Source organism: Corvus hawaiiensis (genome assembly GCF_020740725.1).
Source record: "Corvus hawaiiensis isolate bCorHaw1 chromosome 31 unlocalized genomic scaffold, bCorHaw1.pri.cur SUPER_31a, whole genome shotgun sequence".
Classification (NCBI taxonomy): Eukaryota; Metazoa; Chordata; class Aves; order Passeriformes; family Corvidae; genus Corvus; species Corvus hawaiiensis.
Window position 1 is genome coordinate 100,394 of NW_025963246.1, and position 23,471 is coordinate 123,864.

A 23,471-nucleotide genomic window follows, 5' to 3' on the forward strand; every position below is an offset into this window, starting at 1 on the left:
TTCTGGATTTTGGGATGGGATTCCAGCAGTTGGGATCGGGATTCTGGATTTTGGGATGGGATTCAGGCCCCGGGGATTGGGATTCTGGATTTTGGGGTCCCATTCCAGCCATTGGGATCGGGATTCTGGATTTTGGGATGGGATTCCAGCCATTGGGATTGGGATTCTGGATTTTGGGATGGGATTCAGGCTATTGGGATCGGGATTCTGGATTTTGGGATGGGATTCGGGCCGTTATGATCGGGATTCTGGATTTTGGGATGGGATTCAGGCCATTGGGATCGGGATTCTGGATTTTGGGGTGGGATTCCAGCAGTTGGGATCGGGATTCTGGATTTTGGGATGGGATTCAGGCCATTGGGATCGGGATTCTGGATTTTGGGATGGGATTCCAGCAGTTGGGATCGGGATTCTGGATTTTGGGATGGGATTCAGGCCGTTATGATCGGGATTCTGGATTTTGGGACCCCATTCCTCCTCCTTCTCCATTTTGGGATTTCACCCCCTTCCAAAACCTCCACCATCCCCAAACTCCCCGACAGGAAATCCCCACCTCCCCTCTCCCTTTTCCCACCATCCAACCCTCCGTTCCCAACCTCAAATCCCATTTTTTTTTTTTCCTCCCCCCCTTTCCCCTCCTCCCAGAAAAAGGGCGTGAAGCGGAAAGCCGACACCACCACTCCCACCACCACGGCCATCATCGCCACCAGCGGCGAATCCTCTCCCTCCATCCCCGAAAATCCCAAAGCCGCCAAAATCCCGGCGCGGCGCGAGAGCGGCCGCCCCATCAAACCCCCCCGCAAGGATCTGCCCGATTCCCAGCAGCACCAAACTTCCAAGAAAGGGAAACTCTCGGAGCAGCTGAAATACTGCAACGGGATCCTCAAGGAGCTGCTGTCCAAGAAGCACGCGGCCTACGCCTGGCCCTTCTACAAACCCGTGGACGCCTCGGCGCTGGGGCTGCACGACTACCACGAGATCATCAAGCACCCCATGGATCTCAGCACCATCAAGGTGAGCTGCGGGGATTTTTCGGGGAATTTTTTGGGAATTTTTTTGGGAATTTTTAGGATTTTTTTTGGGGGGGGGGGGGGGGTTTTTTCTGGAATTTTTTAGGATTCGGTTCGTTGCATTCGCCCAGGTTTTTTGCGGAATTTCCTCAGATTTTTTTGGAAGTTTCTGGGAATTTTTTTGAACTTTCAGGATTTTTTTTTTTGGAATTTTTTTTGATTTTTTTTTTTTTTTTTTGAATTCTTTTGGGGATTTTTTGGGGGTTTTTTTGGAATTTTTTACGGGTTTTTTTCTGGAATTTTTAGGATTTCTTTCATGGAATTTTCTCAGATTTTGTCCGGGATTTACTCAGAATTTTCTGGGAATTTTTTGGGATTTTTTGGGAATTCTTAGGATTTTTTTAAATTTTTTTTTTGATTTTTTGGATTTTTTTTCTGGAATTTTTAGGATTTCTTTCATGGAATTTTCTCAGATTTTGTCCGGGATTTACTCAGAATTTTCTGGGAATTTTTTGGGATGTTTTGGGAATTTTTAGGATTTTTTTTTGATTTTTTTTTTTTTTGATTTTTTGGATTTTTTTCTAGAATTTTTAGGATTTCTTTCATGGAATTTTCCCAGGTTTTTTCCAGAATTTCCTCAGATTTTTTGGAATTTCCACAGAATTTTTTGGAATTTTCTGGGAATTTTTTGGGAATTTTGAGGGGGTTTTTAGCATTTTTTTTTTAAATTTTGGGATTTTCCTAGATTTTTTCCCCAGAATTTTTAGGATTTCTTTCCTGGAATTTTCCCAGATTTTTTCCCAGAATTTCCTCAGAATTTCTGGGAATTTTTGGGAACTTTCTGAGAATTTTTTGAATTTTCTGGGAATTTTTAAGATTTTTTCATAATTTTTGGGGAAATTTTGGAGACTTTTCCTCGTGTTTTTCCCAGAATTTTTAGGATTTCTGCTCTGGAATTTTTCTGTTTTTTCTCGCATTTCTTCAGAATTTTTGGGAATTTTCTGGGAATTTTTTTGAGTTTTCTGGGAATTTTTGGGGGTGGTTTCACCCTGGGTGGGAACCCCTGGGCGCCTCGGCGCTGGGGCTGCACGAGGGCCACGAGATCATCAAGCACCCCATGGATCTCAGCACCATCAAGGTGAGCTGCGGGGATTTTTGGGGAATTTTTTGGGAATTTTTGGGGAATTTTTAGGATTTTTTTTTTTTGAATTTTTTTGAATTTTTTAAAAATTTTTTGCATTTTTTTTTCTGGAATTTTTAGGATTTGGTTTGTTGAATTTGCCCAGATTTTTTTCAGAATTTTCTCAGTATTTTTTAGGAATTTTCTGGGAATTTTTAAAAATTTTCTGGGAATTTTTAGGATTTTTAGGAATTTTTTTGAATTTTTTTTGAATTTTTAAAAATTTTTTTGCGATTATTTTCTGGAATTTTTAGGATTTGGTTCACTGAATTTTCCCAGATTTTTTCCAGAATTTCCTCAGAATTTTTTTGAATTTTCTGGGAATTTTTGGGATTTTTTAAAAATTTTTTGCGGTTCTTTTCTGGAATTTTTAGGATTTCTTTCATGGAATTTTCCCACATTTTTTCCAGAATTGCCCCAGAGTTTTTGAGAATTTTCTGGGAAATTTTCTGGGAATTTTTGGGAACTTTTTGGATTTTTTTTGGAAATTTTTATGAAATTTTTAAAATTTTTTTGCAGGTTTTTTCTGGAATTTTTAGGATTTCTTTCATGGAATTCCCCCAGATTTTATCCAGAATTTCCTCAGAACTTTTGGGAGTTTTCTGGGAAATTTTTTGGAATGTTTTGGAATTTTTGGGGAATTTTTTTAAAATTTTTTCTGGAGTTTTTGAATTTTTTGGAATTTTTTTTATTTTTTTCTGGAATTTTTTCATTGAATTTTCCCACTTTTTTTCCAGAATTTCCTCAGAATTTTTGGGAGTTTTCTCAACATTTTTGGGAATTGTCTGGGAATTTTTTGGAATTTTTAGGGATTTAAGAAAAATTTTGGGGGATTTTCCTGGATTTTTTTTCCAGAATTTTTAGGATTTCTTTCATTGAATTCTCCCAGATTCTTTCCAGAATTTCCTCAGAGTTTTCTGGGAATTTTTTTGGAATTTTTAGGAACTTTTAGGATTTTTTTTTTTTATTATTTTGAATTTTTTTTTTTAGGATTTTTTGGGGTTTTTGTCTGGAATTTTTAGGATTTCTTTCATGGATTTTTCCCAGATTTTTGTGGGATTTTCCCAGAATTTCCCCAGAATTTTCTCAGATTTCTCCCAGAATTTTGGGGAATTTTCCCAGATTTTTCCCAGAATTTTGGGGAATTCCCCAGAATTTTTTCACAATTACCTCAACATTTCAGGGCTCTTTTTCCTGAAATTTCTCAAGACTTTTCCTGAAACTTTCTCAGATTTTTCTCAGAATTTTGTGGATTTTCCCCAGAATTTTCTCAGAATTTTGGGGACTTTCCCTGGAATTTTCTCGTATTTTTCGCACAATTTTGGGCAATTTCCTTGGCATTTTCCCAGGTTTTTCCCAGAATTTTGGGCAATTGCCCCAGAATTTTTCTCCGATTTCCACAGAATGTTGGGGAATTTTCTCAGATTTTTCCAGAATTTTGGGCAATTTCCCTGGAGTTTTCTCAGATTTTTCCAAGAATTTTCCCAGAATTCCCCCAGAATTTTTTCAGATTTTTCCCACAGTTTTGGGGAATTTCTCTTGAATTTTCTCAGATTTTTCCCAGAGTTTTGGGGAATTTCCTTGGAATTTTCCCAGATTTTTCCTGGAATTTTGGGGAATTTCTCTTGAATTTTCTCAGATTTTTCCCAGACTTTTGGGGAATTTCCTTGGAATTTTTCTCCAATTTCCACAGAATTTTGGCGAATTTTGCCCGATTTTTCTCAGAATTTTGGGCAATTTCCCCAGAACTTTTTCAGATTTTTCTCAGAGTTTTGGGGAATTTCCTTGGAATTTTCCCAGATTCTTCCCAGAATTTTGGGCAATTTCCCCGGAATTTTCCCAGATTTTTCCAGAATTTTGGGGACTTTACCCAGAATTTTCTCAGATTTTTCCCAGAATTTTGGGGAAATTCCCTGGAATTTTTCTCCAATTTCCCCAGAATTTTAGGGAATTTTCTCAGATTTTTCCCAGAACTTTGGGGGAATTTCCCCGGAATTTTTTTCACCATTACCCCAACATTTCAGCGCTTTTTTCCCTGCAATTTCCCGAGACTTCTCTCAGAATTTGGGGGAATTTCCCCGCAGTTCCGGGACCTCTTTAACCCCTTGCTCCCCGCAGCGGAAAATGGAGAACCGGGAATACCGGGACGCGCAGGAATTCGCGGCCGACGTGCGGTTGATGTTTTCCAACTGCTACAAGTGCAACCCCAGATTTTTCCTGGAATTTTGGGGAATTTCCCCGGAATTTTCTCAGATTTTCCCCAGAATTTTGGGGAATTTCCCCGGAATTTTCTCAGATTTTTCTCAGACTTTTGGGGAATTTCCCCAAATTTTTTCAGATTTTTCCCCAGAATTTTAGGGAATTTTCCCAGATTTTTCCCAGAATTTTGAGGAATTTCTCTTGAACTTTCTCATATTTTTCCCAGAATTTTGGGGAATTTCCTTGGAATTTTTCTCCAATTTCTGCAGAATTTTGGGGAATTTTCCCAGAATTTTGGGGAATTTCTCCGGAATTTTCTCAGATTTTTCCATGTATTTTCCCAGAATTTCCCCAGAATTTTTGCAGATTTTCCCCACAGTTTTGTGGAATTTCCTTGGCATTTTCCCAGATTTTTCCCAGAATTTTGGGCAATTTCCCCGGAATTTTCTCAGATTTTTCCCAGGATTTTGGGGAATTTCCCCAGAATTTTTCTCCAATTTCCCCAGAATTTTAGGGAATTTTCTCAGATTTTTCCCAGAACTTTGGGGGAATTTCCCCGGAATTTTTTTCACCATTACCCCAACATTTCAGCACTTTTTTCCCTGCAATTTCCCGAGACTTCTCCCAGAATTTGGGGGAATTTCCCCGCAGTTCCGGGACCTCTTTAACCCCTTGCTCCCCGCAGCGGAAGATGGAGAACCGGGAATACCGGGACGCGCAGGAATTCGCGGCCGACGTGCGGTTGATGTTTTCCAACTGCTACAAGTACAACCCCCCCGACCACGACGTCGTGGCCATGGCCAGGAAGCTCCAGGTGGGAATTCCCACAATTGCCAAAAAAAAAAAAAAAAAAAAAAAAAACCTCAAAAATCTGGGGAATTTCCCCGCTGGGATTTGGGGTTTTATTGGGAATGGGGTGGGGGTTTGTACTGGGAGCGCTGGGAGTGGCATTGGGTCTTTTTTTTCCATGTTGGATGAGCAGGAAATGCTGGAATTTGGGGGAGTTTTGGGATTGGGGGTTGGGATTTTAGTGGGAGTGAAGTTGTAGGGTTTTACTGGGAATACTGGGAATGCCACAGGCTCTTACTGGGAGCACTGGGAATGGCACTGGGTCCTTTTTTCCATGCTGGATGAGCGGGAAATGCCGGAATTTTGGGGATTTTTGGGATTGGCTTTGGGGTTATATTGGGAATGGAGTTGTGGGGTTTATACTGGGAATACTGGGAATGCCACAGGCTCTTACTGGGAGCACTGGGAACAACCCTGGATCCTTTTTTCCACGCTGGATGAGCGGGAAATGCTGGAATTTGGGGGAGTTTTGGGATTGGGGGTTGGGGTTTTAGTGGGAATGGCTTTGATCTTCTACTGGGAAACACTGGGAATGCCACAGAGTGTTACTGGGAATACTGGGAATGACCCTGTGTTTATACTGGGAATATTGGGAACGACCCTGGGTTTATACTGGGAACACTGGGAACGACCCTGGGTCCTTTTTTCCATGTTGGATGAGCGGGAAATGCCGGAATTTTGGGGATTTTTGGGATTGGCTTTGGGGTTATATTGGGAATGGAGTTGTGGGGTTTATACTGGGAATACTGGGAATGCCACAGGCTCTTATTGGGAGCACTGGGAACGGCACTGGGTCCTTTTTTCCACGTTGGATGAGAGGGAAATGCTGGAATTTGGGGGATTTTTGGGATTGGGGGTTGGGGTTTCAGTGGGAATGGCTTTGATTTTTTACTGGGAGCACTGGGAACAACCTTGGATCCGTTTTTCCACATTGAATGTCCTGGAAGTGCTGGAATTTGGGGGATTTTTGGGATTGGCTTTGGAATTATGTTGGGAATGAGGTTGTGGGGTTTTACTGGGAATGTTGGGAACAACCCCAGATCCTTTTTTCCACATTGGATGTCCCGGAAACTCCGAAATTCAGGGCATTTTTGGGATTGGGAATTTTCCTGGGAACACCAACAACCCCCAGAACTCCCCAAATCCAGACTCTTGGAATTTTCCTCCCTAAATCCCCAAAATTCCCCAGGACGTCTTCGAGTTCAGCTACGCCAAAATGCCGGACGAGCCGCAGGATTCCGGAGCGGCCTCGGCGTCGGCGCCGCTTCCCATTTCCAAATCCTCATCCGAGGAATCTTCCAGCGACGAGGACGAGGATGAGGACGAGGAAGACGAGGACGAGGACGAGGAAAGCAGCACGGAAAGTTCCTCGGAAAGCGAGGAAAGCTCGGATTCCGAGGAGGAACGAGCCAACCGCCTGGCGGAACTCCAGGAACAGGTACCGGCGATGCAAATCCCACGGAACGAAACGACAACAAAAAATCCCACGGGATCCATCCCGAATTTCCCCCAACTTCATTCCCAAAAAAATCCCTCCACAGCTGCGGGCAGTGCACGAGCAGCTGGCTGCCCTCTCGCAGGGCCCCGTTTCCAAACCTAAGAAAAAGAGGGAAAAGAGGAAGAAGAAAAAGTCGGAAAAGCACAAAGGGAGGGGAGGAGCGGACGAGGAATCGCGGGCGAGGCAGGCGCAGCTGCGGAGGGCTCGGAAAGCCGGAGCGGGAGGAGGATCCAAGTGAGTTCTGGTTGGGATTTGGGGGTTGGGATTTGGGGATCCAGGGGGGTTTTGTGGGATTGGGGATGTGGGGAGGTGAACTGGGAGCACTGGGAATGCACTGGAAGGGCCCAGAAGGAGGATCCAAGTGAGTTCTGGTTGGAAATGGGGGATCCAGGGGTTTTGTTTTTGGGATTTGGGATGTGGGGGAATACTGGGAATGCTCTGGAATGCTCTGGAAAGCCGGAGCGGGAGGAGGATCCAAGTGAGTTCTGGTTGGGATTTGGGGGTTGGGATTTGGGGATCCAGGGGGGTTTTGTGGGATTGGGGATGTTGGGAGGTGAACTGGGAGCACTGGGAATGCTCCAGAGGGCTCGGGAGGAGGATCCAAGTGGGTTCTGGTTGGGATTTCGGGATCCAGGGGGGTTTTTGTGGGATTTGGGATGTGGGGAGGTGAACTGGGAGCACTGGGAATGCTCTGGAGGGCCCAGAAAGCCGGAGCAGGAGGAGGATCCAAGCGAGTTCTGCTTGGAATGGGGAATGCAAAGGGGTTTTTTTGGGATTTGGGATGTTGGGAGGGGAACTGGGAGCACTGGGAATGCTCCAGAGGGCCTGGAAGGAGGATCCAAGTGAGTTCTGGTTGGGATTTCGGGATCCAGGGGGGTTTTTGTGGGATTTGGGATGTGGGGAGGTGAACTGGGAGCACTGGGAATGCTCTGGAATGCTCTGGAAAGCCGGAGCGGGAGGAGGATCCAAGCGAGTTCTGGTTGGGAATTGGGGATCCAGGGCTGGTTTTTGGGATTTGGGATGTGGGGAGGTGAACTGGGAGCACTGGGAATGTTCTGGGAGCACTGGGAATGCAGTGGAAGGGCTCAGAAGGAGGATCCAAGTGAGTTTTGGTCGGGAATGGGGGTTGGGATTTGGGATCCCAGGGGGGGTTTTGTGGGATTTGGGATGTTGGGGAGGTAAACTGGGAGCACTGGGAATGCTCTGGAGGGCCCGGAAAGCCGGAGCAGGAGGAGGATCCAAGCGAGTTCTGCTTGGCATGGGGAATGCAAAGGGGTTTTTTTGGATTTGGGATGTTGGGAGGGGAACTGGGAGCACTGGGAATGCTCCAGAGGGCTCGGGAGGAGGATCCAAGTGAGTTCTGGTTGGGATTTGGGGGTTGGGATTTGGGAATCCAGGGGGGTTTTGTGGGATTGGGGATGTTGGGAGGTGAACTGGGAGCACTGGGAATGCTCCAGAGGGCCTGGAAGGAGGATCCAAGTGGGTTCTGGTTGGGATTTCGGGATCCAGGGGGGTTTTTGTGGGATTTGGGATGTGGGGAGGTGAACTGGGAGCACTGGGAATGCTCTGGAGGGCCCGGAAAGCCGGAGCAGGAGGAGGATCCAAGCGAGTTCTGCTTGGAATGGGGAATGCAAAGGGGTTTTTTTGGGATTTGGGATGTTGGGAGGGGAACTGGGAGCACTGGGAATGCTCCAGAGGGCCTGGAAGGAGGATCCAAGTGAGTTCTGGTTGGGATTTCGGGATCCAGGGGGGTTTTTGTGGGATTTGGGATGTGGGGAGGTGAACTGGGAGCACTGGGAATGCTCTGGAATGCTCTGGAAAGCCGGAGCGGGAGGAGGATCCAAGCGAGTTCTGGTTGGGAATTGGGGATCCAGGGCTGGTTTTTGGGATTTGGGATGTGGGGAGGTGAACTGGGAGCACTGGGAATGTTCTGGGAGCACTGGGAATGCAGTGGAAGGGCTCAGAAGGAGGATCCAAGTGAGTTTTGGTCGGGAATGGGGGTTGGGATTTGGGATCCCAGGGGGGGGTTTTGTGGGATTTGGGATGTTGGGGAGGTAAACTGGGAGCACTGGGAATGCTCTGGAGGGCCCGGAAAGCCGGAGCAGGAGGAGGATCCAAGCGAGTTCTGCTTGGAATGGGGAATGCAAAGGGGTTTTTTTGGGATTTGGGATGTTGGGAGGGGAACTGGGAGCACTGGGAATGCTCCAGAGGGCCTGGAAGGAGGATCCAAGTGAGTTCTGGTTGGGATTTGGGGGTTGGGATTTGGGAATCCAGGGGGGTTTTGTGGGATTGGGGATGTGGGGAGGTGAACTGGGAGCACTGGGAATGCTCTGGGAGCACTGGGAATGCAGTGGAAGGGCCCAGAAGGAGGATCCAAGTGAGTTTTGGTCGGGAATGGGGGTTGGGATTTGGGAATCCAGGGGGGTTTTTTGGGATTTGGGATGTGGGGGAATACTGGGAATGCTCTGGAATTTTTATTGCTTTTCCCTAAAGTCCTGGAAGTTTTTTCCCTTTTTTCTTTAAAAATCCTGGAACTTTTTTCTCTTTCCTCTTAAAAACCTTGGGATTTTTGTCTCTTTCCTCTAAAAACCCTGGAAATTTTTTCCTCCCATTCCTCTAAAAACCCTGGAAATTTTTCCCTCCCATTCCTCTAAAACCCTGGCATTTTTTCCTCTTTTTCACACAAAACCCTGCAATTTTTCCCCTCCCCTTCCTCTCAAAACCCTGCAATTTTTCCCCCCTTTTTCACACCAAAACCCTGGATTTTTTCCCCTTTTTTCTCCTGGAATCTTTCCTGCAAAAATCCTGGCATTTTTTCCCTCCCATTCCTCTAAAAACCCTGGAAATTTTTCTCTCCCATTCCTCTAAAAACCTTGGAATTTTTTCCCCCTTTTTTCTCCTGGAATCTTTCCTGCAAAAATCCTGAATTTTTTCCCTCCCCTTCCTCTAAAAACCCTGGAATTTTTTCCGCTTTTTCACACAAAACCCTGGAATTTTTCCCCTCCCCTTCCTCTCAAAACCCTGGAATTTTTCTCCTTTTCTCTAAAAATCCTGGGGTTTTTTTTTCCCTTTTTCTATAAAAACCCTGGAATTTTTATTCCTTTTGCCTAAAAATCTTGGAATTTTTCTCTCTTTTTTCTCTAAAAACCCTGGAATTTTTCCCCTCCCCTTCCTCTAAAAACCCTGCAATTTTTCCCTCCCATCCCTCTAAAAACCCTGGAATTTTTCTCCCTTTTCTCTAAAAATCCTGGATTTTTTTCCCCTTTTTTCTATAAAAACCCTGGAATTTTTACTCCTTTTGCCTAAAAATCTTGAATTTTTCTCTCTTTTTCTCTAAAAATCCTGGCATTTTTTCTCTCCCATTCCTCTCAAAACCCTGGCATTTTTTCCCCTTTTTCACACAAAACTCTGGCATTTTTCCCCTCCCCTTCCTCTCAAAACCCTGCAATTTTCCCCCCCTTTTTCACACCAAAACCCTGGATATTTTTCCCTTTTTTCTCCTGGAATCTTGCCTGCAAAAATCCTGGAATTTTTGCCTCCCATTCCTCTAAAAACCCTGGAAATTTTTGTCTCCCATCCTTTAAAACCCTGGAAATCTTTTCCTCCCATTCTCTAAAACCCTGGAATTTTTTCCCCTTTTTCACACAAAACCCTGGAAATTTTTTCCCTCCCATTCCTCTAAAAACCCTGGAAATTTTTTCCTCCCATTCCTCTCAAAACCCTGGCATTTTTCCCCTTTTTTTCACACCAAAACCTGCAATTTTTTCCCTTTTTCACACAAAACCCTGGCATTTTTTCCCCTTTTTCACACAAAACTCCGGAATTTTTCCCCTCCCCTCCCTCTCAAACCCTGCAATTTTTTCCCCTTTTTCACACCAAACCCTGGCATTTTTCCCCCTTTTTCACGCCAAAACCCTGCAATTTCCCCCTTTTTTCACACCAAACCCTGGCATTTTTCCCCCCTTTTTCACACCAAAACCCTGCAATTTCCCCCTTTTTTCACACCAAAACCTGCAATTTCCCCCTTTTTTCACACCAAAACCCTGCAATTTCCCCTCCTTTTTCACACCAAAACCCTGCAATTTCCCCCTTTTTTCACACCAAACCCTGGCATTTTTCCCCCCGTTTTCACACCAAACCCTGCAATTTCCCCCCTTTTTTCACACCAAAACCCTGCAATTTCCCCCCTTTTTTCACACCAAAACCCTTGCAATTTCCCCCCCTTTTTTCACACCAAAACCCTGCAATTTCCCCCTTTTTTCACACCAAACCCGGCATTTTTCCCCCCTTTTCCATACCAAACCCCTGCAATTTCCCCTTTTTTCACACCAAAACCCTGGCATTTTTCCCCCCTTTTTCACACAAAACCCTGGCATTTTTCCCCCTTTTCACACCAAACCCTGGCATTTTTCCCCCCTTTTTCACACCAAAACCCGGCAATTTCCCCCTTTTTTCACACCAAACCCTGGCATTTTCCCCCCCTTTTTTGACACCAAAACCCGGCAATTTCCCCCCTTTTTTCATACCAAAACCCTGCAATTTCCCCCTTTTTTCACACCAAAACCCTGCAATTTCCCCCTTTTTTCACACCAAAACCCTGCAATTTCCCCCTTTTTTCACACCAAACCCGGGCATTTTTCCCCCTTTTTTCACACCAAAACCCTGCAATTTCCCCCTTTTTTCACACCAAACCCCTGCAATTTCCCCTTTTTTCACACCAAAACCCTGCAATTTCCTCCTTTTTCACACCAAACCCTGCAATTTCCCCCTTTTTTCACACCAAACCCTGCAATTTCCCCCCGTTTTCACACCAAAACCCTGCAATTTCCCCCTTTTTTCACACCAAAACCCTGCAATTTCCCCCCTTTTTTCACACCAAAACCCTGCCATTTCCCCCCTTTTTTCACACCAAAACCCGGCAATTCCCCCCTTTTTTTCACACCAAACCCTGCAATTTCCCCCTTTTTTCACACCAAAACGTGGCAATTTCCCCCTTTTTTCACACCAAACCCTGCAATTTCCCCCCTTTTTCACACCAAAACCCTGCAATTTCCCCTCCTTTTTTCACACCAAAACCCGGCAATTTCCCCCCTTTTTTCACACCAAACCCTGCAATTTCCCCTCCTTTTTCACACCAAAACCCTGCAATTTCCCCCCTTTTTTCACACCAAACCCTGCAATTTCCCCCCCTTTTTTCACACCAAAACCCTGCAATTTCCCCCTTTTTTCACACCAAAACCCTGCAATTTCCCCCTTTTTTCACACCAAACCCTGGCATTTTCCCCCTTTTTCACACCAAAACCCTGCAATTTTCCCCCTTTTTTCACACCAAACCCTGCAATTTCCCCCTTTTTCACACCAAACCCTGCAATTTCCGCCTTTTTCACACCAAAACCCTGCAATTTCTGCCTTTTTCACACCAAAACCCTGCAATTTCCGCCTTTTTTCACACCAAACCCTGGCATTTTTTCCCCCTTTTCACACAAAACCCTGCAATTTTCCCCCTCCCCTCCCTCTCAAAACCCTGCAATTTCCCCCCCTTTTTCACACCAAAACCCTGCAATTTCCCCCTTTTTTCACACCAAAACCCTGCAATTTCCCCCCCTTTTTCACACCAAAACGCTGCAATTTCCCCTTTTTTCACACCAAAACCCTGGCATTTTTCCCCCTTTTTCACACCAAAACCCTGCAATTTCCCCTTTTTTCACACCAAACCCTGCAATTTCCCCCCGTTTTCACACCAAAACCCTGCAATTTCCCCCCCTTTTTTCACACCAAACCCCTGCAATTTCCCCCTTTTTTCACACCAAAACCCTGCATTTTTCCCCCCTTTTTCACACCAAACCCTGGCATTTTTCCCCCTTTTCACACCAAACCCTGGCATTTTTCCCCCCTTTTTCACACCAAAACCCGGCAATTTCCCCCTTTTTTCACACCAAACCCTGGGCATTTTCCCCCCCTTTTTTGACACCAAAACCCGGCAATTTCCCCCCTTTTTTCATACCAAAACCCTGCAATTTCCCCCTTTTTTCACACCAAAACCTGGCAATTTCCCCCCTTTTTCACACCAAAACCCTGCAATTTCCCCCCGTTTTCACACCAAAACCCTGCAATTTCCCCCCCTTTTTTCACACCAAACCCTGCAATTTCCCCTTTTTTCACACCAAAACCCCTGGCATTTTTCCCCCTTTTTCACACCAAACCCTGGCATTTTTCCCCCTTTTCACACCAAACCCTGGCATTTTTCCCCCCTTTTTCACACCAAAACCCGGCAATTTCCCCCTTTTTTCACACCAAACCCTGGCATTTTCCCCCCCTTTTTTGACACCAAAACCCGGCAATTTCCCCCCTTTTTTCATACCAAAACCCTGCAATTTCCCCCTTTTTTCACACCAAAACCTGGCAATTTCCCCCCTTTTTCACACCAAAACCCTGCAATTTCCCCCCTTTTTCACACCAAACCCTGCAATTTCCGCCTTTTTCACACCAGAAACCCTGCCATTTCCCCCTTTTTTCACACCAAAACCTGGCAATTTCCCCCCTTTTTCACACCAAAACCCTGCAATTCCCCCCTTTTTCACACCAAAACCCTGCCATTTCCCCCCTTTTTTCACACCAAAACCCTGCAATTTCCCCCTTTTTTCACACCAAAACCCGGCAATTTCCCCCCTTTTTCACACCAAAACCCTGCAATTTCCCCCCTTTTTTCACACCAAAACCCTGCAATTTCCCCTCCTTTTTCACACCAAAACCCGGCAATTTCCCCCCTTTTTTCACACCAAAACCCTGCAATTTCCCCCTTTTTCACACCAAACCTGCAATTTCCCCTCCTTTTTCACACCAAAACCCGGCAATTTCCCCCCTTTTTTCACACCAAAACCCGGCAATTTCCCCCTTTTTTCACACCAAAACCCTGCAATTTCCCCCCTTTTTCACACCAAACCCTGGCATTTTTCCCCCCTTTTTCACACCAAACCCTGCAATTTCCCCCTTTTTTCACACCAAACCCTGCAATTTCCGCCTTTTTCACACCAAACCCTGCAATTTCCGCCTTTTTCACACCAAACCCTGCAATTTCCCCCTTTTTTCACACCAAAACCCTGCCATTTCCCCCCTTTTTTCACACCAAAACCCTGCAATTTCCCCCCTTTTTTCACACCAAACCCGGGCATTTTTCCCCCCTTTTTCACACCAAACCCTGCAATTTCCCCCTTTTTCACACCAAACCCTGCAATTTCTGCCTTTTTCACACCAAAACCCTGCAATTTCCGCCTTTTTTCACACCAAACCCTGGCATTTTTTCCCCCTTTTCACACAAAACCCTGCAATTTTCCCCCTCCCCTCCCTCTCAAAACCCTGCAATTTCCCCCCCTTTTTCACACCGAAACCTGGCAATTTCCCCCCTTTTTCACACCAAAACCCTGCAATTTCCCCCCTTTTTCACACCAAACCCTGCAATTCCGCCTTTTTCACACCAAAACCCTGCCATTTCCCCCCTTTTTTCACACCAAAACCTGCAATTTCCCCCCCTTTTTTCACCCCCCAAACCCCACCATTTTTTTTTCCTCTCCCCCTTCCCCCAGCAGAAATTCCAAGAAATCTTCCAAACCCGCCATCCCTGCTCCTCCCTCGTCGCTGCTGGATTCCGAAGAGGAGGAGGAATCCAAGCCCATGACCTACGACGAGAAACGCCAGCTGAGCCTGGACATCAACAAACTGCCCGGAGAGAAGCTGGCAGGGTCGTGCACATCATCCAGTCCCGGGAGCCGTCGCTGCGCGACTCCAACCCCGAGGAGATCGAGATCGACTTCGAGACGCTGAAGCCGTCGACGCTGCGCGAGCTCGAGCGCTACGTGCTCTCGTGCCTGCGCAAAAAGCCCCGCAAGCCCTACAGCGAAAGTGAGCGCGGGGAAGGGCTGGGGTTCTGGGGGTTCGGGGGGATTTCGGGGTGTTTGTGGGGGATTGTTGGATTTTTTGGGGTTTTTTTGGGATTTTTTGGGGATTTTTTTGGGGATATGTTGAGATTTTTTGGGGATTTTTTTGGGGATTTATGGGGAATTTTTGGGGTTTTTTTGGGGAATTTTTGGGGATTTTTTGAGGATTTTTTGAGGATTTTTTGGGGAATTTTTTGGATTTTTGGGGGATTTTTGGAGGATTTTTGGGATTTATGGGGATTTTTTGGGGAATTTGTTGGGGATTTTTTGGGGGATTTTTGGGGATTTTTTAGGGGATTTTTGGGATTTTTTTGAGGATTTTTTGGAGGATTTTTGGGATTTTTTGGGATTTATGGGGATTTTTTTGGGGAATTTTTTGGGGATTTTTGGGGATTTTTTGAGGGAATTTTTTGAGGATTTTTTGGGGGGATTTTTTTGGGGATTTTTTGAGGATTTTTTGGGGACTTCTTGGGGATTTTGGGGATTTTTTGGGGGATTTTTTGGGGGATTTTTTGAAGAATTTTTGGGGATTTTTTGGAGGATTTTTGGGATTTTTTTGGGGATTTTTTGAGATTTTTTTTTGGGATTTTTTGAGATTTTTTTTGGGGAATTTTTTGGGGATTTTTTGGGGGATTTTTGGGATTTTTTTGGGATTTATGGGGATTTTTTGGGGAATTTTTTGGGGATTTTTGGGGGAATTTTTGGGATTTTTTGGGATTTTTTGGGATTTTTGGAGGATTTTTTGGAGGATTTTTGGGATTTATGGGGATTTTTGGGGGGATTTTTGGGGATTTTTTTGGGATTTATGGGGATTTTTTGGGGATTTTTGGGGATTTTTTGAGGATTTTTTGAGATTTATTTTGGATTTTTTTGGGATTTATGGGGATTTTTTGGGGAATTTTTTGGGATTCTTTGGGATATTTTGAGGATTTTTGGGGTTTTTTGGGATTTTTTGGGGATTTTTTGGAGGATTTTTGGGGGAATTTTTGGGATTTTTGAGGATTTTTTGAGATTTTTTTGGGGATTTTTTGAGGATTTTTTGGATTTTTTGGGGATTTTTTTGGGATTTATGGGAATTTTTTGGGGAATTTTTTTGGGGATTTTTGGGCATTTTTGGGCATTTTTTTGGAATTTATGGGGGATTTCTTAAGATTTTTGGGAATTTTTGGGATTTTTTTGGGAATTTTTGAGGATTTTTAGGACATTTTTTGGGAATTTATGGGGATTTTTTGGGAAATTTTGGGGGATTTTTTGGGGAATTTTTGAGATTTTTTGGGAATTTTTGGGGGATTTTTGGAGATTTTTTGGGGATTTTTGGGGGATTTTGGAGATTTTTTGGGAATTTTTGGAGGATTTTTAGAGCATTTTTGGGAATTTTGGGGGGGGATTTTTTTTTTTGATTTTTGAGGATTTTTAGGCATTTTTTGGGAATTTATGAGGATTTTTTTTAATTTGGGGATTTTTAGGGCATTTTTTGGGAATTTATGGGGATTTGGGGGGGAATTTATGGGGATTTTTTTGGAAATTTTTGGGGTTTTTTTGAGAATTTTTGGGAAATTTTGGGGATTTTTTGGGAATTTTTGGGGATTTTTTGAGAATTTTTTGGAATTTTTCGGTGAATTTTTTGGGGGATTCTTTGAGATTTTTTTGGGATTTTTGGGGGGATTTTTTTGGGAATTTTTGGGGGTTTTTTTGGGAATTTTTTGGGAATTTTTGGGGGGATTTTTTATTTTTTGGGGGATTTTTTGAGATTTTTTTTGGGGATTTTTTGAGAATTTTTGGGGGATTTTTGGGGATATTTTAAGAACTTTTGGGGGATTTTTTTGGGTTTTTTTTTTTGAATTTTTGGGGATTTCGGGAGGATTTTTTGAGATTCATTGGGGATTTTTTTGGGAATTTTTTTTGGGATTTTTGGGAGTTTTTTTGGAATTTTGGAGGTTTTTTTGGGGATTTTTGGGGAACTTCTGGAGAATTTTGGAGGATGTTTTGGTTTCTTTTCGGATTTTTTGGGGAATTGTTGGTGGATTTTTTGAGATTTTTCGGGAATTGGGGCAGATATTTGGAAGGATTTTTTGAGAATTTTTCCTGGGGTTTTCATGATTTTTCCTGGGTTTTTTTCCTGCCTCTTTTCCTGATTTTTTGGTGTTTTTTTTCCCTGATTTTTCCTGGGTTTTATTCCCAATTTTTCCTGGTTTTCCTCTCCGGTTTTTCCTGGGCTTTTCCTGCTTTTCCCTGTTTTTTTTTTTCCTTTTTCCCCTGATTTTTCCTGGGTTTTTCCCCCCGATTTTCCCTGGTTTTTCCCCCGATTTTCCCTGGGTTTTTCCCGATTTTTCCCGCCTCTCTTCCCGACTTTCCCGGCTTTTCTTGCAGCCCTGAAGAAGCCGGTGGGGAAGACGAAAGAGGAGCTGGCTCTGGAAAAGAAGAGGGAATTGGAAAAGCGGCTCCAGGACGTCAGCGGGCAGGCTGAACTCGGCCAAGAAACCGCCCAAGAAGGGTCGGGAATTCGGGATCGGGAATTGGGGAACGGGAATTGGGGATCGGGAATTGGGGATGGGGAATTCGGGATCGGAATTTGGGATCGGGAATTGGGAATGGGAATTCAGGAATGGGAATTGGGGGTGCGGGAATGGGAATTCCAGGTGGTTGGGAATGGGAATTCCAGAGGTCGGGATGATTTGGGATTGAATTCCAGGGGTTGGGATTGGAATTCCAGGGGCCAGGATGAGGTTTTGGGATCGGAATTGGAATTCCAAGTTCCAGGATGAGGTTTTGGATTGGAATTTGGGATTCCGGGTTCCAGGATGGAGCTCTGGGATTGGGAATTCCAGGGACCAGGATGGAGTTTTGGGATCGGAATTTGGGATTCCAGGGGCCAGGATGGAGCTCTGGGATTGGGAATTCTGGGGCCAGGATGGAATTTTGGGATTGGGATTGGAATTCCAGCTCCAGAGTGTTTTGGGATTGGAATTCCAGGGGCCAGGATGTGTTTTGGGATTGGAATTTGGAATTCCAGGGACCAGGACGGAGCTCTGGGATCGGAATTTGGGATTCCAGGGGCCAGGATGTAGCTCTGGGATTGGGATCGGAATTCCAAGTTTCAGGATGAGGTTTTGGGAGTGGAATTTGGAATTCCAGGGGCCAGGATGAGGTTCTGGGATCGGAATTTGGGATTCTGGGTTCCAGGACGGACCTCTGGGGTCGGAATTTGAGATTCCAGGGGACCAGGACGGAGCTCTGGGATTGGGATCGGAATTCCAAGTTCCAGGATGAGGTTCTGGGATTGGAATTAGAATTCCAAGGGCCAGGACGGAGCTCCGGGATCGGGAATTCCGGGGCCAGCTCAGAGTTTCAGGATCGCTGTTGGGATTCCAGGTGCCAGGAGGGATTTCTGGGATCAGAATCCTTCCCAGATCCCGAATTTTTCCCTGTTTTTTCCCCTCCCCACAGCGAGCGAGAAGCCGGAATCCGCCCAGGCCGCGGCCGCTTCCCGGCTCAGCGCTTCCAGCTCCAGCTCCGATTCCAGCAGCTCCAGCTCCTCCTCCTCTTCCTCGGACACCAGCGACTCGGATTCCGGTTAGTCAGGGGCGGAATTCCCAGAAAAACAACAACAAAAAAATCCCGGAAAAAAAAAAAAATCCCGGAAAAAAAAAAATGGCCAGGAAAAAAAAATCCCGGGGAAAAAAAAAAAAAATCCCGAAAAAAAAAGGAAAAAAAATTCCAGGAAAAAAAGAAAAAAAAATTCCCAAGAAAAAAAAATTCCGGGAAGAAATTCTTGGGGAAAAAAAAAAATTCCCAGGAAAAAATTTAAAAATCCGGGGTTGGAAAAAAGGAGAGAAACACCAAAAAAAATCTGCCGGAAAATGAGAAATTTCTGGAAGAAATAAAGAGGAAAAAAACAAAAATTCCGGGAAAAAAAAATGTTGGGAAGCGGCTCCGCGGGACCGGACCTGAGCTGAGCTGGGAATTTTCCCCCTTTTCCCAAAAAAAAAAAAGAAGGAAAATTGGAAATCCCCCCCCTTTTCCCTTCCCCCCCTCACCCAGCGCGGACTTTTGGGATAAACGGGGGAATTCCGGGTTTTTCCGACCGGGATGAGGCGTGCGAATTATTCCCAGTTTCCCGTTTCCTTTTCCTCCTTTTCCAGCCGTTTTAGGGAATTTTTTTTTGTTGCTTTTTTTGGGGGTTTTTGATTTTTGGGGGGGTTTTTTTGAGGGGTTTTTTGTTTGTTTTTGGGGTGGTTTTTTTTTTTTTTTTTTTTTTTTTTTTTTTTTTTTTTTTTTTTTGGTTTTCCCAGAATTTTTTTCCAGCAGGAGAAAAAAATAAAATTTAAAAAAAAACCTAAAAATTGACAAAAAATTGGGGCTTTTTAAGGAAAAAAACCAAAAAAACTTTGGGGAAAAAAACCAAAAAAAAAAGGAAAAAAAAGCGGAAAAATCCCTAAAAAAAAAAATCTTCAAAAATTCCTTAAAAAATCCTAAAATAAAATTCCTTAAAAAAGAACCAAAAAAACCTTTTAAAGTTAAAAAAAAATTTAAAAGCCGGGAAAAGGGGCAGAAAAAATTCCACAACTCTGGGAAAAGGAGAGGGAAGGGGGAGAAAAAAAAAGGGGGAGGGAAAAATCGGGATCTTCCCGATGGATTTGGAGATTCCTCCCCTTTTTTCTTTATTTTTTCCTCCAAAAAACAGAAAAAAAACCCCAAATCCCTCCTTTTTCCTGGAGAAATTTTAAATTAATTTATTTTTTGGGATTTCTTGGGGGGGGGGAGGGAAGGAGAAAAAAAAAAAAAAAACCGGGATAATTCCAACCCCTCCAGGAAAATCCCGGGAAAAGGGAGGGCTCGGGAATTTTTTTTTTTTTTTTAATATTGGTATTTTTTTTCTATTTCCGATTTTTTTTTCCTGATTTTTTTTTTCCTGATTTTTTCTTCCTGATTTTTTTTTTTCTGATTTTTTTTTAATTTTTTTTTTTGTTTTGGGGCTGGGGGTGGGGTTTGGGGTGGTGCTTTTTTTCCCAGTTTGTTTTGTTTTGTTTTGTTTTTCTCTTCCCGTTTTTCCTTCTCCTCGCTCCCATTCCCACGTAGCCCTTTAGGAGTCGTGTTTTCATCTTGTTTTTCCAAAAAAAAAAAACTTCCAAAAAAAAACAACAAAAAAAAAAAAGAAAAAAAAATCCTTTGGAATTCTTGGAACGTGTAAATAAAGAAAATATTATTCCACTTGAGCTGCTGGTGGCTGTGGAGGATCCAGGGACGGAATTCCGGCATTTTGGGAATATTTTGGGTCATCCTCAGCTCCCAAACCCATCCCGAAGTGGGTGGGAAAAGCCCCATTTTCCCAAATTTTGGTTAATTTGGGATCATCCCAAACTTTTAGACCCATCCCAAGGGACAGCTCCATGTCCAAATTCCGGGATTTTGGGTAATTTGGGGTCATCTTGAGCTCCCAAACCCATCCTGAAGGGGGTGGGAAAAGCCCCATTTTCCCGAATTTTGGGAATATTTGGGATCATCCTCAGCTCCCAAACCCATCCCAAAGGGGGTGGGAAAGGCCCCATTTTCCCGAATTTTGGGAATATTTGGGATCATCCTCAGCTCCCAACCCATCCCAAAGGGGGTGGGAAAGGCCCCATTTTCCCGAATTTCGGGAATTTTCCGGATCATCCCAAACTTTTGCTGCAGTTGCTGTCGCAACCAGAAGGGGGCGCTGTCGGGCTCACGGATGATTCCTCCGAGCCAGCAGGGGGCGCTGTTGGCTCCCCGGATGATTCCTCCAGGCCAGCAGGGGGCGCCGTGGCTCGCGGCATTCCCCTCACGCGGTAATGGCGGCAGGCCCGGACGGCGGCGGAAAGGAGCCACAGCGGGAAAACCTCGGAGCGACCGCCGGGATAACAAATCCCGGCCAGTCGGAAGCGACAAAAGGAAGCAGAAACTCCGGGGCTGTGTCCGGGTGTAGCAGAGAACGGCGGGGGCCGGGCGGGGAAGGGCTCCCTGGGCAATGGCCGAGAAGGAAACCAGTAAAGCCCAGGCACTGTGCTGAGGGGAAATGAGAAATCAGGGAAAAGCCAAGGGGCAATGGGATCTCCATCAGAGAGGGATCGAATTGTCCTGCTGGAATTGTCCCGCCCGCCCCAGTTCTCTCAGGAAATCCAGGCTGCTCTCATCCCGATAATCCTGAAGGCGGTGGAAGGGCAAACATGCCGGCTGCAAAGCAAAAAACCAAAAAAAAGGATATGGGATGAAAAGAATCGTCCCCAAGCCTAGGGGGCTTTCAGGGAAGATACAGGAAAAGGAATATTTGGGAGTATCCTGAGCCCCCAATCCCATCCCAAGGGGGGGGGGGAAGCTCCATAACCTTAATTCCAGGATATTTGGTATCATTCCTACCTTTCACACCATCCAAAGAGAGCTCCATGTCCAAATTCCTGGATTTTGAAATACTTGGGAGTATTCCAAGCTCCCAAATCCATCCCATGGGGGGGTGGGAAAAGCTCCATGTCCTTAATTTTGGAGATATTTGGGATGATCCCGAGCTCCCAAACACATCCCAAGTGGGAAGACGACCGCAGAGACGATCCCCTGGCTCCAGATTCTCGGGAATTAAGGAAATTCCGGAGTTTTCAGACCAAAAAAAAATCGTGGGAAGAAGAACTCCCGTGGCGGGGAAGGTGCAGCCACTCCAATGGGAATTCCCAATGGAAAATGGCGGCCTCGGGAAGAGGGACGGCTTTCCCTCGCGTGTCCAGTGTGGGAATCCCGAGATTCCAGAAAAAACCCAGCGCTTGGGATCTGAAGGTGATGGAGGAGGGCGGGGGGGGGCGGGGAGAAAGGCTCGGGTTCCCCAAAACTCGGCGAGGAAATTCCCGCCCTGTCGAAAATCAGCCAATCAGAGAAGGCGAAGAACAACCTGCAGCCAATAAGAGCGCGCGACGCTGACGTCTCTCCCAGTTGCCAGGCAGAGCCACAGCCCCCAGCGCTCCCCCCCCGGAGCCCATCTGCGCCCCCCGCCAGGGGAATCTGGGGGAGAAGCAGGCGGGATTAGGAAGGAGGAGGAGCGGGAGGAGCCGGGCTGGAGGCGGAGGCGGGGAGGAGGAGCGGGAGGAAGAGGAGCGAGAGAGGAAGAGGAGGAGCAGGAAGAGGAAAAGCAGCAGGGAAGCGCGGGGTCGGCGGCCGCTGTGTCCGCCGCGGCGCCGGGAGCATCCCGCAGGTGAGCGGGGAGGGGGAGCTCGGCCCAAATCCCTCGGGGGTTCCCCAAAGCTTGGGGTCGCCGTCGTTTTCAGGCTCGGGCAGGAAGGGGCGGGTGAGCAGCAGGGCCTCGGGGTAGGGCACGTCCGGGGCGGCTCTGGGGGTGCGCCCCCGCTCTCGGGGGGCTTCTGGCTCAGCAGCAGCAGCAGCGTCGTGAGGGTGCGGCCGGAGCCCTCGGAGGTGAGCTGGGCGGGCCCCGGGTCGGGGGGTTTAGGGGAGGTGTTTGGGGGAGGCTTGGGAGGTTGTGGGGGTGTTTCTGTGGGGGTTGAGGGTTTTGGGGGTGATTTTTAGTTGTAACTGGGTTCCTTTTGGTGGTGACTTAAAGGGGGTGTGGGGTTTGTGGCGATTTTAGTGGTTGGAGGAGGGGTTATGGGGGTTTGGGGCGGGGTGTTTTTGGTGTCTGACAATATGGCAGCGCCCGTAGATTGGAATTGGTCTCTTTCTGGCAGTCCGGTTTGGGATCACTATATGGCAGCCCTCATTGATTGGAATCGAACTATTTCTGGCATCCCGTTTGCGGTCACTATTTGGCAGCCTCCGTTGACTGTAGGAGTTCACTTTTCGGCAGCTCCCCCCACAGTGTCTATTTGGCAGCTCTACTGACTTTTGTGGATCCATTACTGGCAGCCCCCCCCCAGACTCATTATTTGGCACCCCATTGATTGTAACGGGTCCTTTTTTGGGGTTTGGGATGCCTGAAGGAGCAGCCCCATTGTGCTGGGGTATTTGGGGGGCTTTGGGGAGGTTTGTGGTACGTGCAGGACCAGCCCCAGCGCGTTGTGGTGTCTCGGGGTGCAGAGCACCTTTTTCCCCTCACGTTTCCCGCCCTTTTCCCCCTCACGTTTCCCGCCCTTTTTCCCCTCACGTTTCCCACCCTTTTATTCTCCTCACGTCCCCGCGTTTTTTCCCCTCACGTTTCCCGCTCTTTTTCCCCTCACGTTTCCCGCCCTTTTTTGTACCTCACGTTCCTGCCTTTTCTCCCCCTCACATTTCCCGCCCTTTTTTCCCTCAGAAGCTCACCCAAATCCCTCGGGGGGTCCCTGAGCAGCGTTTTCCTTTGGGGGATGTTTGGAGCTCGCAGCTTCCAGGATGGAGCCCCAAATCTCTTTGTGGGTCCCTGGCAGGGTTTCATTTTTGGCACAGGGGCGATGTTTTGGATCCTTTGGGACCCCAAAGCTGAGCCGCAAATGGCGCTTTGGGGATATTTTGGGGGCTCCGTGCCGGTGCCTGGGTGGGAGGGGGACATCGGTCTTGGGGTCCCCGGGAGAGCGGTGGAGGGGAACGCCGGGAGCCCCGGGATGGGGTGAGGGGAGAGGGGCGATCCCGGAGCTGGGGGACCCCCGGCAGCCCGGAGAGGGGGAGAGCCTGGATAAGGGAGGACCCCTGGGATTGCTGGAAGCCCAGAGCAGAGAACCAGGGGAGAAGGGACCCCTGGGAGCCCCAAAACCCCCCGGATCATCCCTGAGCGGGACCGCGGAGAGGGGGAAGCCCAGGAGCCGTGGGACCCCGATGAGGCCAGGGAAAGGAGAGTCCCAGGACCCCAAAGTGGAGAGATCAGAGAGGGG

General features: G+C 46.3%; 1 protein-coding gene and 1 long non-coding RNA gene across 2 annotated transcripts in view; one reads left to right on the plus strand and one right to left on the minus strand.

The window, feature by feature from the left end:
* Positions 1-18,789, plus strand: part of BRD2 (bromodomain containing 2) — a 39,919-nt gene extending 21,130 nt beyond the window's left edge. Inside the window, 9 exon segments of the mRNA XM_048293004.1 lie at positions 646-1,014; positions 5,075-5,203; positions 6,428-6,676; positions 6,780-6,970; positions 14,323-14,465; positions 14,468-14,635; positions 17,041-17,132; positions 17,134-17,164; positions 18,118-18,789. Coding sequence (XP_048148961.1) covers positions 646-1,014; positions 5,075-5,203; positions 6,428-6,676; positions 6,780-6,970; positions 14,323-14,465; positions 14,468-14,635; positions 17,041-17,132; positions 17,134-17,164; positions 18,118-18,248 — 1,503 coding nt within the window. The 3' untranslated portion in view covers positions 18,249-18,789.
* Positions 9,327-10,476, minus strand: LOC125320610. Its single transcript, XR_007201218.1, has 2 exons — positions 10,423-10,476; positions 9,327-9,394 (listed from the first exon to the last, which is right to left on the minus strand). It is a non-coding gene; the product is annotated as an uncharacterized LOC125320610 (long non-coding RNA).
* Positions 18,790-23,471: the final 4,682 nt, after the last annotated feature.